Source organism: Carassius gibelio, chromosome A18 (genome assembly GCF_023724105.1).
Source record: "Carassius gibelio isolate Cgi1373 ecotype wild population from Czech Republic chromosome A18, carGib1.2-hapl.c, whole genome shotgun sequence".
In the NCBI taxonomy this organism is placed as follows: Eukaryota; Metazoa; Chordata; class Actinopteri; order Cypriniformes; family Cyprinidae; genus Carassius; species Carassius gibelio.
Window position 1 is genome coordinate 8,448,841 of NC_068388.1, and position 20,807 is coordinate 8,469,647.

General features: G+C 36.9%; 2 protein-coding genes across 3 annotated transcripts; both read right to left on the bottom strand.

Annotated features, from left to right (window-relative positions):
• Positions 1-360: 360 nt before the first annotated feature.
• Positions 361-14,477, bottom strand: swap70b (switching B cell complex subunit SWAP70b). The gene is made up of 12 exons (XM_052531967.1): positions 14,263-14,477; positions 13,492-13,632; positions 9,597-9,770; positions 8,871-9,098; positions 7,594-7,740; positions 7,311-7,419; positions 6,571-6,752; positions 4,199-4,306; positions 3,604-3,770; positions 1,722-1,920; positions 1,460-1,556; positions 361-1,069 (listed from the first exon to the last, which is right to left on the bottom strand). The coding sequence occupies exons 1-12, from the start codon at positions 14,356-14,358 to the stop codon at positions 951-953; spliced, it is 1,767 nt and encodes a 588-aa protein (XP_052387927.1). The 5' UTR covers positions 14,359-14,477; the 3' UTR covers positions 361-950.
• Positions 14,478-15,092: 615 nt separating this feature from the next.
• On the bottom strand, positions 15,093-20,700 carry LOC127934382 (wee1-like protein kinase 1-A). 2 transcript variants are annotated; one of them, XM_052531733.1, is made up of 10 exons: positions 19,186-20,700; positions 18,597-18,802; positions 18,204-18,270; positions 17,734-17,906; positions 17,358-17,626; positions 17,134-17,226; positions 16,951-17,036; positions 16,689-16,859; positions 16,419-16,564; positions 15,093-16,272 (listed from the first exon to the last, which is right to left on the bottom strand). In XM_052531733.1, exons 1-10 carry the CDS (start codon positions 19,657-19,659, stop codon positions 16,116-16,118), a joined length of 1,842 nt encoding a protein of 613 aa, XP_052387693.1. In that variant the 5' UTR covers positions 19,660-20,700; the 3' UTR covers positions 15,093-16,115. The 2 variants fall into 2 exon arrangements, with proteins under 2 accessions (XP_052387693.1, XP_052387692.1); XM_052531732.1 differs by having other exon boundaries at positions 18,204-18,273.
• Positions 20,701-20,807: the final 107 nt, after the last annotated feature.

The following is a 20,807-nucleotide window of genomic DNA, read 5'->3' on the forward strand; positions in this document are numbered from 1 at the left end:
CATTTTAAAACTGATATAAACCTTGACATTACAAAATAAAAGCGTGGACTATTTGAGAGTTCTCAAATTTAAATTTATCTACAGATTTGTCAAATTATGAATACATAACATTTATAGATACATCAAAAAAAATGTCAATAGATAGCCATATTCCTTTTAAACCTATTTTAAGTTTCCTCACACCCAATATCCCAACTATTTCTACACCAGCAGCTTAAAGACAGCTTGTACATACGGCGCTCTGTTGACCTCTAGTGGCCGTAAAACCGCTATCACCTTCCACGCGCTCAACAAAATTACTCCGCTACGTTTGGTTTTGGCTCTAAATAAATGGAAAGAAATGAACGAACCAATGAATGATGCATTTATATAGCGCTTTATTGTGTATTGTTGTACAACCAAAGAGCTTTACAATCATGGTTGGGGGGTATGTAAAATGTAGGTAAAACACAAATGTGTTAATAAATTGAGCATATAAATTAGTTCATACTGCAGTCATGCCTCCTTGAATGATTTATTACTATTTAAAACGTAAAACTGACATTTTTGATACTTTCAAATACTAAATTAGAGATGAAAATGCAATGTATGTATATATACACTACTTGGTCAGATAGGTTAGTTACTATTAAAATATATATATATATATATTAAAACTCGAACTATGGGGCTGAAACATCTGCCATTACTTTGGTGGAAATGCACCAAAATGTATACATTCACAAGATGTATTAACATCATACAAAAAAAAATGTATAAAATCATCAAAGCAAAGGACACTGGAATGTTACATGAAGACTGGAATGGTGAGACAATTCTTCAGATGAGTCCAGACTCAGCTTTTAAGTCAAGTGGCCAACAGTTTTAGTGTGGCAGTAGTATTTACAGTATAGTGATTATATCTACAGTAACGTGTATTGACAGGACAGCAGATCTGCAGATGGAAAACACTACTGGGACGTAGCAGGCCTGGTTTTCTTTTCCTGCCAGTCTTTCTCTCTCAGACTCAGCTCTGTCTCTGTGAATGCTGCAGGTCCCCAGTTCGTGATTTTCTGAGGGTGCTTGGGACCTGAAAAGACAAAACATACACGATAAATAAAGTATGGATATTAATTTATTCAGCAGACTTTTATCCAAACATTCTCATAAATTAGAATAAAAAGAAATTATTCAATTCAGTCAACTGCATTTTTAATGGTATTAGATGGTCAGTAAATAATAATAATCATTATATAATACATTATACAACACTATTAATAATAATAATAAAAAAAAAAAAAATATATATATATATATATATATATATATATATATATATATATTTTATGATGTATGATGTAAATAAGGCTGAACCTAAAAATAGCCATATGTAAAACGATTAGATGCTTGTATATACATGTTAAAATAAAAAATTTAAACTCTTGCATTTTTAATTAAAGAGTACAGAAAAGGATGTCACCTGGCTGAATGAGCCGTATGAGCCCTTCATGATAAGACACCTTGTCCTTCCAGCTCTTTGTGTTATTAGCGGCATCTGCTAGTTTTTTCATCACCTCCTGTTCAAATAAAACAAATACAATCACAATCTCAACATCAGAAGTAGTAATACCTCACATTGCTCTATTCAGACACTTGATGGCACTCTACACAGGAACTTTTTTCAGCACAACTTATAACCACAAGCATAACTAGCCTCCAGCTATTTTGTTCTAGCGTCTTACCTCATATTGCTCCAGTGCACCCTGTCTTTCAGCCTCAAGCTGCTGGAGCTGCTGCATGGCAGACTGCAAAGCGCTCTCCTTCGTCAGCTGTTCTCGTTCCAGCTCCAGTTTCTCTGCCTGAGTCTGGGAAATGGTCTGCTGTTGATAGAGGTGTATCTGCTCCAGCTCGGAGCGCTTGGTTACCTCCTCCTCCAGCAGCCTGCAGCAGATAAAGATGCACATTCTCACATTTAAATAACACTGTCATATTATATTACTTTTTATTTATTTTTCCGTACAAGCTTTTTTTAGATCTCTATTAGAAGGGCAGTAGAGACAGAGAGAAAAGTGGCAGTAGGAAATTGGAAATCCTATATGTCACAAGCCCTTGTGTTACAGTTGCGCCTCAGAAAAAGATCGTAAATGATCATAGTGTGTGAATGAGCTAGTACTGCCCGTGCCAGTACCGTTGTTGTGCAAAATTCAACATTTCAACATTTATTCCTGTAGCAACTCTCAATTTAACATCATTACTCCAATCTTCAGTGTTACATGCTGCTTCACAAAACCATCTAATAAGGAACAAGAAGCTGCTCAAGAAACATTTCTTTTAATTCTGCTTTCTTGCCTACAATTCTGAATCCTGTTTGCTCTCTTAATTCAAATCCAGGAGTTTTTTGGGAATAAAAATAAAACTTTCACAACCCAGTTCTGAATAATAGACTCCATATAAATGAGGGGAATTCACATGCTGTTAATAGAGCTGATTGTGTGAGTTTGGGTAAAGTGATGAGCTGGCGATGGGTCAGCACAAGCACAGGAAGAGAACTGGGTTTCGTGGGGTGAGACAGGGAACAGGAACTGCAGACTTGAACAGACATCTCAGACATCCTCGTGTTTGTGACGCTACTCGAACTTCCCACATTACAAGGAAATGGACAGCCTTTTGTAGGCTGACCCATTCCTGGTGTCACATGATCTTTCTTTAAAGGTTTTGTCGTGCCGCACCTGTGTGTATATAGTATGATAAAATGTTGCTTTGCCACTGCAGGCCAGATCAGGCTACAGCTTAAACCTTATTCTAACATGCACTACAGTGAGGATCTGAACAAATAGGCTTGGAAGAGACAGACTGGGTGAAGATCATTATATTACAGACAGCATGAACTTATAAACACATGTTAATATTCAGTCATTTAAATGTATGTGAATTATTAAACTGAATAAGAAAGCTGGATTTTTTTCCATACAGAACAGCACACACACACACACACACACACACATTATATATATATATATATACTTTTTGATAAATCACAGCCTTTTTGATAACTTTTGAAAAATCCTATATTTTTAATGCTAATATCCAGCCATATAAATGCACGTGATTATTAATACAGTCTGGTTCAGTGTTTGCTATAAGCTGGTCCTTCTCAGAAAGCATCCACCTACCCCAGTTCCACCTGTCTAGATCTGCAACAGGATTTACGTATGCCTATTCAATGCAGCAGCAGCATACTGTATCTTACATGCTCACTAGGGCTGCACGATAAATCGCATGCAATATTTAATGCTGCACAAAAATCGTTATGATCGTGGTTTTGCGCAGCTTGTCAGTAAACAATGGCTCGGTGTAGTAAATGCTGCTCCATGTGAAAGCGCGCAGGTGGTGAGATTTACCGCTGATTACAGAACCAGCTTTACTGACAAGATGTGCATTAAATATTGCATGCAATTTATCGTGCAGTCCTTATGCACACAGCAGTGTGTCTGTGTCTGTGTATCTTTTGGCAGCAGCAGCATGCATAACAGATATAATGCACCAATACCAAATCCATTAACATTATCATATCCATTAATATGCAAAAACTATTCTGAGTTGTCATGACTGAAATATATTTACCTGGCCTGTAGTTTTCTGACAGTTTCCTCATCTTGTCTGGCCTGTCTTTCCTCCTCCAATGCTCCTTCTAAGTGTTGGTACATGTTCTCCAGCTCACGTACGCGCTTCAGGTACTGCTCTAACTCGCTGGACTTTTGAGCCACCTGTTCCTCCATTTGCTGCCGTACCTAAAACATATATATAAATGGACTTTCTTTATTCTGCAGAACAGATATTTAACAAAGAATGTTTCAACGGTCAAAAGAATATTGGACCTACATAAGAATGATTCACGACAACAAATTTTATTTTTAGGTAACTGTCCCTTTAAAAAAAAAAAAAAGAGTGTGTGTGTGCATTGTGTGTGACTGTGTGCACATTTTGTGCTTCCATGTTTCCAGTTATAACTGTAGAAAGCAGAACTTATGCTGCAGCGTACTTCCTGTAATATTCCAAATATGGACCTGTGGAACTGAAGTTATCCAGAATCTTAATGGTCAGAATCTCTCTGAACATAATAATCAAAGGATATAAAACAGTCAGTGCTAAAAGCATGTTAACAATATAATAGCCAAACAGTCGCCAACCAAGTTTAAATAGCAAACAACTACTGTACCATTTTCTCTTTCTCCATTTCCACCCGGTAAAGATCCTGCAGCTCGTTCTGGGTCTGCAGACGTCTGCATTCTTCTTCTGCAGCATTGACTGCAGCCTCCTCCAGTTTCTGTGCAACACAAACACTTTCTTCATTTGTAAAGAAATAAGACAGAAATCTGACTGAGTGACAGGGCAGGTATTGTTTTAGTATGAACTCCTCATGGTTTGGGACTCCAGCTCTCTCCCCAGGCACTTATTGTCCTGCTATGCACTAGAGGACAGGGACAGAGGCACTGAAACATCAATGTTGGACTGTTCTCCATTCAGACAACAGTTCAGACACAATGAGATCAGACAATGAGAACTTGTCATCACCGTTAATCAAATGATTGTTCCCAGTTAACACTATATTTACTGTGTCAGACTGGTTTTCTTTGAAAGAATATTGTGTTGTGTGTAATTTACTCTACTCAGCCATCAGCTGACTTTTCAGTAAGATTATTTTTAAAAGCTTTTGGATAATGGAGGATATTATGGCATACTCCTTTAAACAGTAAAGATTAAAATAGTCTAATATTTTTATGCCAAGAAATAAGTTTTAAATGCACACACATTTTAATGTATTTTAATGTTATATATATTATATATATATATTTTTTTTAAATATAAGATAATTAAAAACAAATTAAGTCAAGCATATTTTAATTTTATTTAAATGTTTTTATCTTGTTTATTATGGTTGCTGCATAATGCTTTAAAAAAATATATGTATATTAACAAAGTTTAAATGTGTTTTTGTCTGAATTTATAGACCTAGAAACAATAATAAAGAAGTAAGCAGAATAAAGAAGTATCTATCTATCTATCTATCTATCTATCTATCTATCTATCTATCTATCTATCTATCTATCTATCTATCTATCTATCTATCTATCTATCTATATATATATATATATATATATATATATATATATATATATATATTGTGTGTTTGTGTGTGTGTGTGTGTGTGTGTCTGTGTCACGTCACTTTCACAATTATATTTATAGAAAAAGTGAAATGATCTACATCCAAGTATGGTGACCCATACTCAGAATTGGTGCTCTGCATTTAACCCATCCAAAGTGCACACACACAGCAGTGAACACACACATGGAGCAGTGGGCAGCCATTTATGCTTCGGTGCCCGTATATGAAAATATATATGTGTGTGTGTGTGTGTGTGATCCTTAACTCACTGGGGTATATTTTTAGTAAAAGTAATAAAAAATAAAAAAAAATAGTATGGGTCAAAATTTATTATGCAAAAAAATTATTAGGATATTAAGTAAAGATCGTGTTCCATAAAGATATTTTGTAAATTCCCTACTTTAAATATATCAAAACTTAATTTTTGATTAGTAATATTCATTGCTATGTATTCATTCGGATAACTTCAAAGGTGATTTTCTCTGTATTTAGATTTTTTTTGCACCCTCATATTCCAGATTTTCAAATACCCTTTCCTGCACACTACTCAACATCTGAGTGCTGAACATTAAAATCTCACAAATCTTTGTAGGTTGACCAATGTGCACAGTATGACACATGGTCAGGCTTATTTTACTGATTTAAATCCACTTTTTTTCTATGAAAAAGCTTGTTGGGCATAAGTCTGGCTAAACTCCGATTTAACAATATTAAAACAATCAACCAGAAAAGATAATCAGGATAACGAGAACTTAAATGAAAGAAGGTTAAGAAGGGTTAAACACCCAACCCCCAACTCTCACAGCTACATGCTCAATCCACATCTCTATATTGGGTGTGAAACCATACACTTGAGCTAATCTAATTTCAGCTTTCAGTACAGGCCATAGCATGAGACAACTTCTGCAGAAAGGTTTCTGTAAGAGGACCTGAATAGAGAAGGCGGTACTTGAAATCAAAGGTGAAAGTTTCAGTGAAATCAGAATTCATGAATAACTGAGAGAGATTACAAAGAGCCACCACGGGCTCCTGAATGGTCAGTGTGGCAACAGACACAGTTTCTGTTTCACTCATTAAACTGCAGTGCTGGAGGCATGTTTGTAGTTCTGTTCTAATACCAACAGAACTTGCTTTTCTTTTTAAATGCAAGACGCTGTGTTGCCATTTACACATGCATGAGTAACTATCAGTCTTTCTACAAGTCTATTAATAGTAGCCAAAATCTGATTTTTCAGACATGGACACATCTTGTATGGATTTTTGGTTGTTTTTTAATCATGGAGTAACAGCCATATTTTGTATAGTAAAATGTAGAAGGAACAATGTGACAGTAAAAGGCCTGAGAGAGACATTTGTTTGTGTAAGTTGCTAGAAACAGAGAGATTGGAAGCTCAGCAGCTGTTGTTGCAGAACACTACAGACCTTCCTCAAGGCTTCCAGCTCTCTCTGTTTGTTCTCATTGGCCGTCTGCAGCTCTTTCATCCTCAGCTCCAGTTCTTCCTGCTCAGCTTGTTGTTTCTGTCGTAACTCTCGCCGCTTTTGCCGTGCTTCGTGGTGTGGAGTTGGACGTCCCACCTTCAGGAGTGTGATGCAAGTCTGAATAGCTAAGTGGACAGAAAGGACAGAAGTTGTATACTTCAGTATGTACATAACACTATATATCCAGTATATATAGAATACTTAACACTGGGTAAAAAAAAAATAGAATTTAAATAGAAAACAGTTATTTTAAATAATAATAATAAATAATATGAATGAGAGACTTCTTTCAAAAACATTAAAAATGTTCTCACCAGTCTTAAATTTAGCCAAATGTTCCTTATTAGAAATATTTTTCAAATTTTTGAACAATAGTCGAAATTAATATAGAACTAACGTCATCAGAATTATGAAATGACAAATGGAAGTTTGCAAATTATGTTGTGACTTACAATGTGTGTGTTTTTTAATATATTTTGCTTCTTTAAAGTCGCCACCCTGAAGTACTAAATAAATTTGAACTATTTAAACATTAATATTTTAATCAAAATGTTTGAAATGAAAAATTTATTAATTTAAATGAGTAAATGTAAACTCAGTGTGATCATTTTTGACTGGCAGTATCTATTTTTCTTTTCTGTCAAAGTCACAATAATGAGTCATCAAAATGAGTCAAATTTCACCTTGAATCCACTCTTGTTTTTTCTTCTTATCGGAGGCACTTATTTCATAGCTTTTGTCAGAGCACTTGACGTAGAAAAGGCACCTTTTCCCCTCTTTATCAGGTAAGGACTGCACATGAATGTGTGAGGTCATCACAATAAGAGGAAAAGGAAAGGCGTTCATGAGAATGATGTCACCATACAAATTAAAACCATAAAACATTACCAAAGCATTACTTACAGTAAAAGGCAAGCTGAAATATTATTTAGAATAAATCACCGCTCATCTTTGATCAGCCCTTACCTCAACACAACAGTTTTCATCTATTAGTATTTCTCCTTTCTTTTCTGTGAGATCTTCACTAGCATAGTATGAAATTAAGTTGGGCTTCAACAGGAACCACCGTTCAGTCCAGTTCTTCCTTTTGTGGCCCTTTTTCATCAAGTAACCCTGAAACAGGTCAAAGAAACTGGTCACATTGCATTTCAGTTTCCTGCTGGTGGAAACAACGATGAGTTCTGCTCCTCAAATGATCTACGAGTCCTTCTGTATCACTGCTACAAGTGCTAAAAATCTGGATCCTGCATGCTGACTCACATTTCCTTTTTTTTTCCTAAGGCTTCATTAATGCTAAATGCACTTTTCACCCATGTTAATATTGCATCCTGTTTAAGCATCAATTTCATATGACTATGTTAGTCTGTATCTGATCCTGACTGCCGCTGCACAGCTGGCCCTGGCTCTCTCATTCAAAGCAGGAAACAACTCTGATGCCAGTGTGCTTTATTCACACTGCCCTCGGATCTCCAAAACATACTGACTTCAAAACACAGGCAGCTGATATCATGGCTGACGTCGTCTACTAAAGGTCATTATTAGTAGATGTCTACTGCATAGGCTACATCCAGGTATGACCTACTTTCTTAAGCATGAGGAAATGGAATTGTAACAGGTTTGACAACAACTGGGTGGGTACAATGAAACATTGTGGTTAGATCAATCCAGATTTGCAATCCAGTTCATTAAAAAAATGAATGTACTGAAAAAACGAATGCACAATTCTTCTCATATATTCACATACAGAAAATCTACTGGTTTCCACAAAAATATTAAGCAGTACAACTATATCCAACATTGATAATAATAAGAAATGTTTCTTCTTCAGCAAATCAACATATTAAAATGATTTCTAAAGGATCGTGTGACACTGAAGTCTAGGATAATTACTGCAGGAAAATTCAGCTTTATCATCAAAGGAATAAATTACATTTACATTAAGCTGTCTATATTAGAAACTATATGTATGCAGGATTCAAAATAAACATTTCTCAAGCGCCAAATGAGAGGAAAGGCAACAACATGTGGAATATTCTGTTAGATGGAATACTGCCATCAAAAAGACAATATGAGGGGAAAAAAGCATTTGTTACAAGGGAGATGAATGCTGGGAGATTAACATTGGCTCGTCACGTGCTGAGAGAGTCAGAACAAAAGTTTTAGTCAAAAATATGCTGGAAAAAACAACTTTGCAATTCCATTTTTATAGGTACAAGTTTATACTGGAGCCGTACTCCTCTTACCTGTTTGAGCATATCCAGAATGAGTTCCTGGAACACTTCATTAATGCCCATGGAGAGGGTCTGGCGGTCCATGCCCTTACTGAAGTGACCCATACCCACCAACTCAATCAGCTCCCACACGTTCAGAGACTGCTGCTTGCCGCTCAGCTGGATCTTGTATTCTTCAAACTTTTCCTCGATCCAGCTGCCACCCATGGCTTCCGTTAGCTTACGAAGGAAGTACTCTATCTGAGGGGTGACAGCATACATTTAAATATGTGAAAACGGCATGTATTTTCATGGCCTTAAAACAACTGCAAATGTTTGTTGTTAGATGCAAGTTGTTCTTGTGCAACAACACATTCAGCCCCATCCACCACCCCCCGAAAAAAGTCATGACTGAAGGACTATATTGATTTCACTAAGAACGACTATAATAATCTTGATATTGTTCTTTCTCTCCGATAAGTAAAGACATATTACACTGACATAATAACAGAAAGCTGACAACTTCCTTTTTTAAAGATTGATCACAATCATAACCAGAATGGAAGACAGAAGTGTGTAAAACAGAAGTACCAAGTACCAAAGAATACAAATCTTATTTCCATAAAGATATCATGGGAGATTAGAAATGGGAACTACACTATTAATGTACATGTACATTTGCATCGCTTTACAAATGTTTTTACCAAGCTGCCTACTTCCTTTTTTGTACAATTTTGTTGCAGAATTAATCCTTCTCACCTCCTCTGACACCATGACCAACGGATATTTATCCTCAGAGAGGAAGTTGAAAATGCACCAGATCTTAAATGCATCATCATTTGAGATAAGCAGGTGATTTCTGTTGAGGTTTTTTCTGGCACACAGAGTCCAGCACATCCTGTTAAAATCCATTCGGTCAAAGTTGTCCTGGACCTGCAGGAAATAAATCACCCCGTGAGACTTTATCGAACTGAGAAATGCAAAAAAACAATGTGTAGATTCCAAACAACTCTAATTAGATTTGATGCACAGATCAGAATGAACAAAATGTCCTGATTCTGGTTTACAAGTGGAAAGAAGGCCTGAAACCTATTCAAGGCACACACAACACTGCAAATAAGACATGTTTTTCCCCCAGTACTTAACTAGAGTTCCCATGGATACTTTTGGGGAGTTCTGGGCACAGTTTTAAATCCAGTGCCTATCTGACTAGTGCTGAACATTTTGTTGGGAAACTGCAAAACATCTGACAAAAGCTAACGGAAGCTAGTCTACTCTAGCACATGTTACAGTTATTATTTAATATGAATCAAAATGCCTCTAAATATTACTGACAAAGAATAAGATAAGATTTAAAAATAACAACCATTTTAATCATTTTAATTTTAACAGCTGCTGTTTGAAAATGTTGCATGTTTGGTTTTATCAGAGATTGTGTGCAATTTATTCTTTCAGCTCCAATGAAAAAATCAAATCAAATCAAATTTCAATCAGTTCAACAGAATTCCACATATTTTATATAGAAAGAAGCACAGAAAATGTGCAGATTTCATCTAATAAGTTGGAAATCGACAACTTAAGCCCACAGCTGACTTAAACTGAGATCTTATTAATTCACTGCTACAAACTCATACATTAAAACCAAAATACGAGGAGAAGCTGAACTACTCAAATGACCTTTTGTAGCTATTTATGACACTATTTATAGTCCTCCTGGAGTAATGTTAGGAACAAAAGAGACCAGACAACTCCCATGAATCACTGTCACTGTAATCCACCAATTTGAGCGCCGTCTCGGTTGCAGTGGTGTAAGTATGTTTATTTGGAAATGGCAGCTCCTCTTGACAAGTATATGTTCCTGACTTCATCCCTTGCTCACATGCACCTCCCATCGTGCCCAGGGTTTCTCCGGGAGACTCACAATAAGAGCCTTGTGGAGACCTGAGTGACCAGTGGAGCCTCTGTTCTTCTCCAGATGGAGCTGTTCATTTGTATTCAGTGGAGCTCGGGCTCTATCTCATTCATAAATAGACTTTATCATGCCTGTGAATAACTGCTTTATGGTTTCCCTGACTGTAAGGGGTCATGAGGGTGAGAAAGTATTATAGTTTTACTGTACGAAGTGTTTGGGATGAGCAAGACAGCATGGATTCTGATAGCTAGTCAAAGCAATCAGTTTTCTGAGTGAATATCTCTAGCTTTGGAAGACCTACATGTATAATCGAATGGCACACACTGAATCTTGTGAGCTAGAAGTCACATTACACATTCAACTATTTCATATAGTTATCCGTACACTATCCTACTTTACACAGTTACTTAGAAAATAAATAAATGGACTGATTTGAGTTTAAACTTCAAACTATTTTATTTCGCGAGAAGTTGCTGCTGAGTGATACATTAAAGGAGTGATTAATTATGATTTCATTCTTTTAACTTTAGTTAGTGTGTAATGTTGCTGTTAGAGCATAAACAACGGCTGCAAAGTTACAATGCCCAAGTTCTATGCAAAGGTAGATACTGAAATGATATTTAAGGACTACAAAAAAAGGCTGGTAGAGACTACAACAAGTTTCATCCTGGGTTTGTGACTTCACAAACCCCGATTCTTACATAAACCCTACCACTGGGAACATGCAGCTACCCTTAATGGTAAGGGGGCCTGATGTTTCCTGATAGTGTGCACTAGACGGTTAGCGAATCACAACACAGTGGGCCAGCTAACCAATCTGAGCCCGACTGTGTGTTTCTGAGGGAGGGGCTTAATAGAACACTGTAGACTGTAGACTGTTTTGATGAGAACAGAAACAGCAGTGTAGAATAAAGATAAAATATATGAAAATAATGCTTTTTTTTTTAGTAAACATGGACATGTAACACTGCACCGTATAAAAACAAATCAAGCCTTCAAAAAAAGCTGATCAACCACCCCTTTAAACTAGCACATGTAACAAGTTAATTGCCTGGGACAACGGTGAATTATATACTTTAGTGATCATTACTGAAACATAACCATATATACATAACTGTAGACTGCTGCGACTGACCAGTAAGAATTAAATTATGTAAACTACTGTAGAAACATTTGTGGTCTTTAAGTTTTTTTGAATGTCTTTAAAAGAAGTCTCTTATGCTAACAAAGGCTGAATTTATTTAATCACAAAATACAGTAAACAAAATTATATTGTGAAATATTAATTTTAAAATGTAATTTATTCATGTGATGGCACAGCTGAATTTTCAGAAGCCATTATTCCAGTGTTAGGTGTCACATGATTTTTTTTTTCAGTATTCTTTGTTCAAAATAACTGCATTCATTTAAAACTGGAAATTATCTGTAAGAATTTTATTGTCACTTTTTTCAAATGATTTGAATAAAAGTATTAATTTAATGAATTAATATTCATAAAATTTTTTACTGAGCCCAAACATTTAAAAGATAGTGTATGATTTTCTTTAACCATCAACTTACCATCGTCTCAAGTAAAACATAGCTGGGAAACAAACTCATTTTGATCTCTGATCATCTGGTCACAGCATGTTATACTGGAGCGTAACAACGTATTAGCAACAGTGGACCACAATGCATTAGGCGTTTGATAGTGTCACTCTATTTTGAGGGTTGTGCTTGAGAACGGGTCTAGAAGCTTTTGTTCCTCAATTAATATCAGAGCATTTTACAGAAAATGCATTCCTGGAATCAAGAGATGTGGGGCATAATTTACCAAAAAAAAAAAAAAAAATCACAATCATTCATCGTTGTAAAATGAGAAGTAATATGTGTGACTAAGCTGCTACTGCACTATCTCAGACAGAAGTCAATGACTATGGGTGTGTGAATGTATAAGTGTAAAAACAAGTAAAGCACTGTAAATTGTTTTCTTCCTCTGACCACAAGTTAATTTACTTGGCTGAGAGTCAAAATGGAAGGCAGAAAAAGAGGAAAGGTGGGTCTCTTTGCTGCAAGGTGGAGTGTGTGTTTGATCACTCATACAACTATACAATTAAAAGCAAAAGTGTGACCAGAGGTCAACTAAAACAGGAGACCTCAGACAAACATAGAATAGGCAAAAGGTATAATTTGCCTTTCCATTGTCGGAATTTTTACATTGCAATTCTACATTGCTTATAATACCTTTCAGTGACTAATAGTTTTTGCATGAACACAAGAACGTAATACTTTGTGGTGCATTGTGAAATCGCTTCCATCCATCTGTTTCCTTTTTGCACAAGAAAATGAGAAATTACAAAGAAAGCAATTCTTTTTACTTTCAACATCATTTCTCTCACAAAAAGAAACAAATTAACGTGTCTGGAGGCCTTTCATTATGTTCAGTAAATATCTACAGTAAATGAACAAGTTGTTTAGTCAAATTGGGGTTAGTGAACCATGAGGATGTCAAATTTTCACATAAGAAAATTAACATCCATAAAAATTTTTTACAGCATTTGTGATAAAATATAAAGCTCAGCATTTAAAACCACATGCTGTATATAAGAATGGTCCTCAAAAAAAAATTTCACTCTATCAATTACAATCACTCTATCTGCACACATTTTATCCAGACTAAGACCCAAAAAAGATGGAAATCCAAATATTTTGTCAAGTCAAACTGCCAAAAAGTCCTATTTGGACAATGACAAATGTGCTCACCTTGTCCAGAATGAACCTGTTCAGGTAAGGCATGTATCCCTGATTGGAAACAGGACCATCATCATCATCTCTAAAGTGTTCCTCTAGAGCTACAGGATCATGAGGGATATTCATCACTGTACACAGATTATGGGAAAGCACCTGAAAGACATCAATAAATGTAACACCAAAACATATCCAATAATAACAATAATCATCATATAAGTCAGTGCTTAAGCACTTATGAAGTAGTGATTTTTAGTAGAATATCATTGTAGCACTCAATCACTTTGTGTCTCCACTATATTTTTGGAAGAACCTGCATCCTGATATTACATCATACAACTATCCCTTATATATTGCTACCATTAGTATTGATATAATCAGCTTAATTTGCCAAACAAAACTCTTCCATTTCATCTGAATGTATTTAAATAAGAAGGTTCGGGAAGGATTAGAAAATAACTAAATGTTTGTAATTATTCGGGTTGCAGTTATATATTACATAATTCCTCATCCGTAACACACTATACACTCAGAGACCAGAAGCAGAATTCTCAGTTCCACTAGAACTTTATAACGTTTTTAATTTTCGAAACAAACTAGAGTTTCAAATTCCAAAGAAACAAAAAGTAACTTGAAACAATTTTACTTTTACAGTCAGTGCAGCTAGTGTGATTCACACATTATTTAAAACTCTTAAGAATTTCCTGCAATGAGTCACTGGAACAGCGTTTACTCTAAAGTACCCGATTTTAATAGAACAAAGTTAAATCAGTGGCAAAAACAAACCTTCAGTTGTGACTTAGACACTTTCCCACTTTTATCCACATCCAGGGATGTGAAAGCATGCCATATTGCCTTGAGGAGCTCATCCCTTAGTCCCATTTTCAGAAGTAGTGCCTCCGGACTATTGGCTTGCGTCGCAGTAGATGTGAACTGTATTCTCAAGAGGTTTTACAATAGAGCGGTCACGTGACCTTAGAACCAGAACTGATCTCGCGGTTCGAGCACCACTCAGCGATGAGCGCGTGCTGCAGAAGGATATGGCAGGAATTTATGACATCAAAGCATTTGCCAGGCTGACAATTATAAACCTCCCACAAACTAAAATAGATGTGTACGTAACATTTGTATTTCAACTGTGTTTACAAAGGTTTCAGTAACCGCAAATATTCGCCAGAGGGTAACGTAGCCATAGAAACAGCAAGTTGCTTGAGCATGGATAATGAACTGCCTTATATATATATATATATATATATATATATATATATATATATATATATATATATACTTGGAAACGTCTAACGTTATTGGAATGATATAAACAGCTAGTGACGTAGAAGCAGGCGTTGATCTTCATCTGTGGAGGCGGTTCTTACAATAATGTTGCCAAAGTTACACAACCTGTCATTTTTTTTTAGACTAACGAAAAAGTTTAGTTCTGAAACTTACAGTTTGTTTTTATAGTACATTTACGTTTTTTGTGTCAACAGATCAATGGAATTAACTACTCAAAACAAACTACTCAAAAGAATAAGAAAAAAATCCCCCTCAGCTCTTCACTCTAAAGTAACTGCAAATTGGCATACTATTGAAGTTTATATAAATCATACTAGGCATTTTTACGTGAAAACAGTTTATTAAAATGAACGGATTTAAAGACAAAATGAAGTTTTTTAGTATTAACAAGACCAAATCTAAACAGTACCCCATCTATGTAGTTGAAGTAACACAAAAGTCAGAATTATACATTATTAACTAAGGACATCAGTTGAACCGGACAAAGATTGTTTTAATGCTACAAACAGGGTTGGAGATTTAGAAAGCATGTGTACATTTAAATCATCGTTTGCTTCCAGTTTTAGGCTTGGTTTATCACATGGTTAAATTCAAGACTGGACAAATTAAAAAAAAAAAAAAAGAAATGGGAGGATTTAAAAAGGAAACAGTTACTGGAGCACAAAATCTATTATGATGATGAGATTATGAAATATAGCTTGTTTGGATGGATAAAATGATTTAAAAGTAAAGAAAAAAAAAATCTTCCAACCCTAACTGGATACAGACGAACATGAATAGCAGCAGGTTTTTTTGTGGCAAGCTCACCATTGCCTCCAAAGTGCTCATTTAATGGCAATCTAACTCGAGCCCCAACTTCTGTGGCCCAACAGGCATTTATCACAGGCAGTAAGGTGCACAAATCTTTGATCTGGTACATTCACATAACAGGGCTCAATAGGGGCACACATCTCCCATTTGGTAAAGAGCAACACTGCACCTCTGAGAAAGCAAGTGCAGGGAGACCATTTTGATCCTTACCTATGAAACTTAAAGCAAAGATTTGGAAGGCAGAACTATACTAAAAGTCTTAAGGCAATTCTGTCAAGAGATTTTGAGAAAACAAACCTAAATGGTAATCCAGATCTGCATTATGTATTCAGAGTGCCAATACAATGCAGAAGGACCCAAGCTTCAGTAAAGACAATGGTACTTGTACCAAACAGTATAAGCACTGTAAGTCACAAAACAGTCCGTGTCCTCCTTCTGGCTACAGACAAAACTGTCTGTGTCCCCAAGTCTTTGATAAGCACCACTGTAGTTCCCACTTAGGACTGGTCATCTCCTTTGTCTTTAGGTTCAGTTCAGTAAATAGTGAGACTAACGGAACGGTTCATCTTTTTCCCGACGAGTCGAGAAGTTCTGGAGCTGGATTGGACTGTTGAACGTGTAAGAACACGGTCTGTGGACAGAACCATCTCTTCTGCTGCAGCCTTTGCCATCTGAGCTTTCTTTAGCTCCCTGAGAAACGAAAATCAGACCTCTTATTTCAGTTAAAAAATAAAAATAAAATGTTTATTTTCCAACAATACCATTTTTTAACAAGTAAAATACTTCAAAATTAAGCCTGAAATCGGTCCATGTAAATGGAAGAATATATCACTTACTTCTGCAGAAGTGCGTTCTTGAATCTCTCAGCATTGAGCTCTACACGCAGCTGGTCAGCACTCATTCTAGAAGCAGTCAGAAGAACGGGATGTCTGATAAGGTCAGAGGTTGAGGGTCGCCGTGTCGGGTCAGGATGGATCATAAGCTGTCAGGAGGATATATGCACATTTTAATCAAACGTTCAACACCCCAATCAATGCAGTTCTGGCAAAACTGAAAGCACTAAGAGAGAAGTTGATATAATTAATTCTTTGTAGTAGAAACCCTACCTTTAATAAGCTTAAAAATTCCTGAGAAAGCAATTGTGGGATATGGGGCAGGATGCCCTGTCGGATTTTATGCCAATTTTCCCCATTGGTGGGAAGGGGCTCTGCTCCAGAGGTACTGACTACAGTCAGAGCCAGGGCAAATATGTCTGCCTTTTTCAGGTTGCTGTAGTCCTGAAGGCATTAACAGCAAAATTAGTACATGACAAAAAACTATGACCTGCAAGGAATTTCTTTAAGACCAAGTATGAATAAAAGTGCTTACCTCTTGAAGAATTTCATTTGCCAGGTATCTGCTGTCACCTTCTTCGACTTGTGGACTGGTCACCGTTGTAACATGACCTAGATCACCTAGTAGATAAATTACTGTCAAAATCTTGCCCAGTTCATAAAGCCAAATCTTGATAAAACTTTACCATCATCTGGGGATGCAATTTTTGTATCTTACCTATTTTGTAAACTACACTTGTGATGGGACCATCTTCTTCATCTTCAAATTCCTCTACAGTGGCAACAGGTTTGCGTGAAATGAATATATTGCCTGAAAAAAAAAAAAGAATTAATATCTATATATTGAGAGAGAGAGAGAGAGAGAGAGAGAGACAGAGAGAGACTATAACTCCAAAATACATCAAAAATATATTTTAAAGGGTATAATGAGTATATACATACTTGGCTTGATATCCATGTGAACAAGTGCTGTAGAATGAATGTACTTGAGTCCACGAGAGACTTGCAGCAACAGATCCTTCAGCTCCATCTCAGACAGGAAGTGTAAGCGTCTATTGTTCTCAGCAATAACATCAGACAGGGTTCCTCCATTGCAGTACTCATTCTGGATCAGCATGTGGTCATCTTCTGCCCAAGCAGAATAATACCTCACGACGTGGGGGTGCTGTCCAAGAACTGCATGTGCATATACCTCACGAAGTGCATTTTGCCTATTGGGGTAGAAATCATAGGAATAAATAAAAAGCAATAAGAATCTCCATTCAACAGCTGGTGTTATGAGGTATAGAATAGTATTCAAAAAATCTTGTTCACTCACTCATCCACAGAGCCTGCCAGGGGCTTTTTAGAACGTTTGATGGCATAGATACAGCCGTCCAACCTCTTGACACATTTGAAAACAGAACCAAACTCTCCAGAACCAATCTTCTCCAGCTCATGGAATTCAGACGCGTATCTGGACATCATGTTATTCTCCATCATAGTTATCCTCTGTGGAAAAAAATCTGTTTTAATTAAACATGAAAATAAAGCAATACTTAACTAGAGTAACTAGGGGTGCTTTCAAGTTCCTGACACAATAAAAGTATTGCAAAGCTTAAAATCCTGGCTATAAACTAATATTAACATCCAAACAGAATCTTTGACATGCAAAAAGTCCAAAGTCTGATTTAAAAAGCAGTCAATTTCAGCTTCAGTCAAAAAAGTTAAGTGGTTCATTAGATAAAAACGTACATAAAACTAATAGTCAATAAAAGTAATTCATAATTATAATTAATTAAATTTTACCTTTGAGGGAGGAATGAGCTCATCCTCTATCTCAGGATCACTTGCATCCATGTCCTCCCCACATGAGCTGCTAAAGACATTATAAAAAAGGATGTAAATACAGACATCAAACACTAGGGGCAGCAGAGAGGCCTGACTAAGCACATGGCGCGGTGAGTGAGCGAACACGAGGGGCTGGTTCCTCGCCAACTTTTTGTCTTCGAACATAATTAGGAAACGGATTTAACGACCATTCAGTCCTGCAAACCTGTGCCACACCTGTCCAAGATGGTCCGAGTGTTTCATTCTATTAAAACTACTTAACGGCGGTCCGTAAACTAGAGGTTAACTTGTTTATGAAAAAAAGCATGAGGAGATGCTAGAAAAGACATGTTTGAACTATGGTCAACATACTCATTCCAGTGTGCTCGTTTCCTGTTATTTCTTTGTAGTGTCGATGACTGCATCAGAATGGAGTCTGGTGTGAAGGGGTTGATGTTTACTAGGGGTGTCTGGTTTCGTCTTGCGTCCAGACAGGCTTTGCTGGTGGAATCCACATTAGAAAACAGGGCGACTCTCCGTTCCGTCGATACCATCGTCCTGGCCTTAGACAGTAAGCTCTGTAGATACAATGATATGCATAATTAACTAATTGCATTCCTGAAGCAAACATCACAGCAGAAGAACAGGTCTCAAGTCAAGACACAAAAACAGGGGAAAGCCCTAACATTACACATTTCAGATGATGTAATGATGTGCTGGTATCAATAGACTGATTCACTGGTGTTACACAACTTTCGTCCAGTATCTGGGTCAGTCTTTAGGTGAACTCATCCAACTGGTTAAGGCTCAGGACTGCCTTTTTAAATCATAACTTAGTTTTCGAAAAATAACAACTTGGGGTGGGGTGGGCTAATAATACAAACGTAAACAAAATATAAAAATACAATTCTATATTCACACCAAATACAATTTCGAATTTTGTCTATCAGTGAATACGTACCTTTGGGGTGTGAGGGGTGTCAAACAGACGTAGTTTTCTGAAGGTTTTATGGGGTGGTGTGTCAGGACAGTCCGGGACAGGAGAGCTGGATCCTTCCATGTCATCATGAATGTAACTCCTCTCAGGTGAGCTGTCGTAAGCCTGGGGACTTTTTCGTGGCGATGGAGAGCGTTTCATGTAAAAATCGTGTTTTGCGCGAGAAGGTGATCCGAAGCCCTCTTCATCCCAGGACTCGTCGTCGTCTCTGGTTCGGCTGAGAGGACTGCTGCCGCCGCCCATGTCCTCCGGCCTCTTACCGCTGCTGCGCCGCACGGATACCGGGGAGTCCAACTCCGTGAAGCCCGACTCGGCCCCGGTGCTGTTGTTCGGATCTTCAATGCCGTCTTCTTCACCATCACTGGCCGAAAACTGCAACTTCTGGCGAACGGGTTTAATATTTGGAGACTTGCCGTGCCTCCGTGTAACGAAATTCATCTTTTAGGCAAAAGTTCAGTTTTTGTAAAAAAAAAAAAAAAACAAACAAACAAAGCAAGTAGTTTAAAACTATAAAACACAGCCTAACTGGCTGAAAAATCAGGTAGAGATGATGTGGTCTAGATAAACATATCTATTACGGGTCTTGCAATGCAACAACCCGAGCGCTGATGAACGGTCTTGGAAAAACGGCGATGTGATTCCCAAATTGTTCCGAAAGGAAAACAGTCTGTTAAATTATCAGAGTAAAATATCTTCTCTCGCTGAACGATATGTCCGTGACAAGTCCAAACGAGCTCGGTGTAGTCGCATAAAATCCGAAAGACGTCGTAATCGTATTAACCAGTGTCCACGGCGACGTTTCAAATGAAAAAAATGGCTGCTCCACAAACTTCCAACTGATATCTAAAGAACTTGAAAAAAAGAATCCTAATAATAATTAAGGGATATAGGAGACGCCGAACTAAAAGGTCAAACTCTCAAAACATGTCAAAGCATCCAAAACAGCAACGTTTAAGACAATAATGTTTACAAAACTATTTTGAATGGCGAGCTACTCCTCCCACCAACAAGCGTGGTCAAAGTCTTCCCGCGACCGTTGGTCATGTGACGTGGAATGTTCCAATGAGTGCCGACTTCCAAAGTTTAAAAGATGGGAGGAGCTGTACGTCCGCAAGTCCCTCCCTCGAAGTGCGCAAGAAGGGCTGTGACCTCAATTTGGCGCGAGTGCGTTTCTTTCATATGTGTAACAGTCTCGTTTGATCTTGGAGTTGATCTTGATCGGCTTTCATTATGACACAATGTGATCCGTTCTTTGTGACAAAGGAACACATTAAATGAATAACATGACATTATATTTGATGAGATTAATGCTTTTTTTGTGTGTGTGTGTTCATGGTTGTGTAAATTAGCCACATGGGTTTGTTTTGATTGCAGAGGTTCTACAGTAGAATTGCAGGCAATCCGTTAACAATAGCAATCACGTAACGAGTCTGTAAGTTTCATTATTGATTTTTTTTTTTACATAAACATATTAACAGACTTTCCAGTCACTTAGTATATTGTACATAAAGCCCACCATGTCTGGAAAGTACCCATTGTGTATATGGTAAATATGAATTGAATGCTAATCAGTTTAAACTTTTTTT

What these genes read in the sequence shown, in the direction of transcription:
- LOC127934382 (XM_052531732.1), bottom strand. Translation starts at nt 19,659, where the DNA reads ATGAATTTCGTTACACGGAGGCACGGCAAGTCTCCAAATATTAAACCC. An exon ending in ACACCCCTCACACCCCAAAG is followed by an intron (nt 18,803 to 19,185) that starts GTACGTATTCAC and finishes TTGTATCTACAG; the next exon opens with AGCTTACTGTCTAAGGCCAG. An exon ending in CTGGCAGGCTCTGTGGATGA is followed by an intron (nt 17,627 to 17,733) that starts GTGAGTGAACAA and finishes CTACCCCAATAG; the next exon opens with GCAAAATGCACTTCGTGAGG.
- swap70b (XM_052531967.1), bottom strand. Translation starts at nt 14,358, where the DNA reads ATGGGACTAAGGGATGAGCTCCTCAAGGCAATATGGCATGCTTTCACA. An exon ending in ATGAAAACTGTTGTGTTGAG is followed by an intron (nt 7,420 to 7,593) that starts GTAAGGGCTGAT and finishes ATTCATGTGCAG; the next exon opens with TCCTTACCTGATAAAGAGGG. An exon ending in CATACGGCTCATTCAGCCAG is followed by an intron (nt 1,070 to 1,459) that starts GTGACATCCTTT and finishes TTGTCTTTTCAG; the next exon opens with GTCCCAAGCACCCTCAGAAA.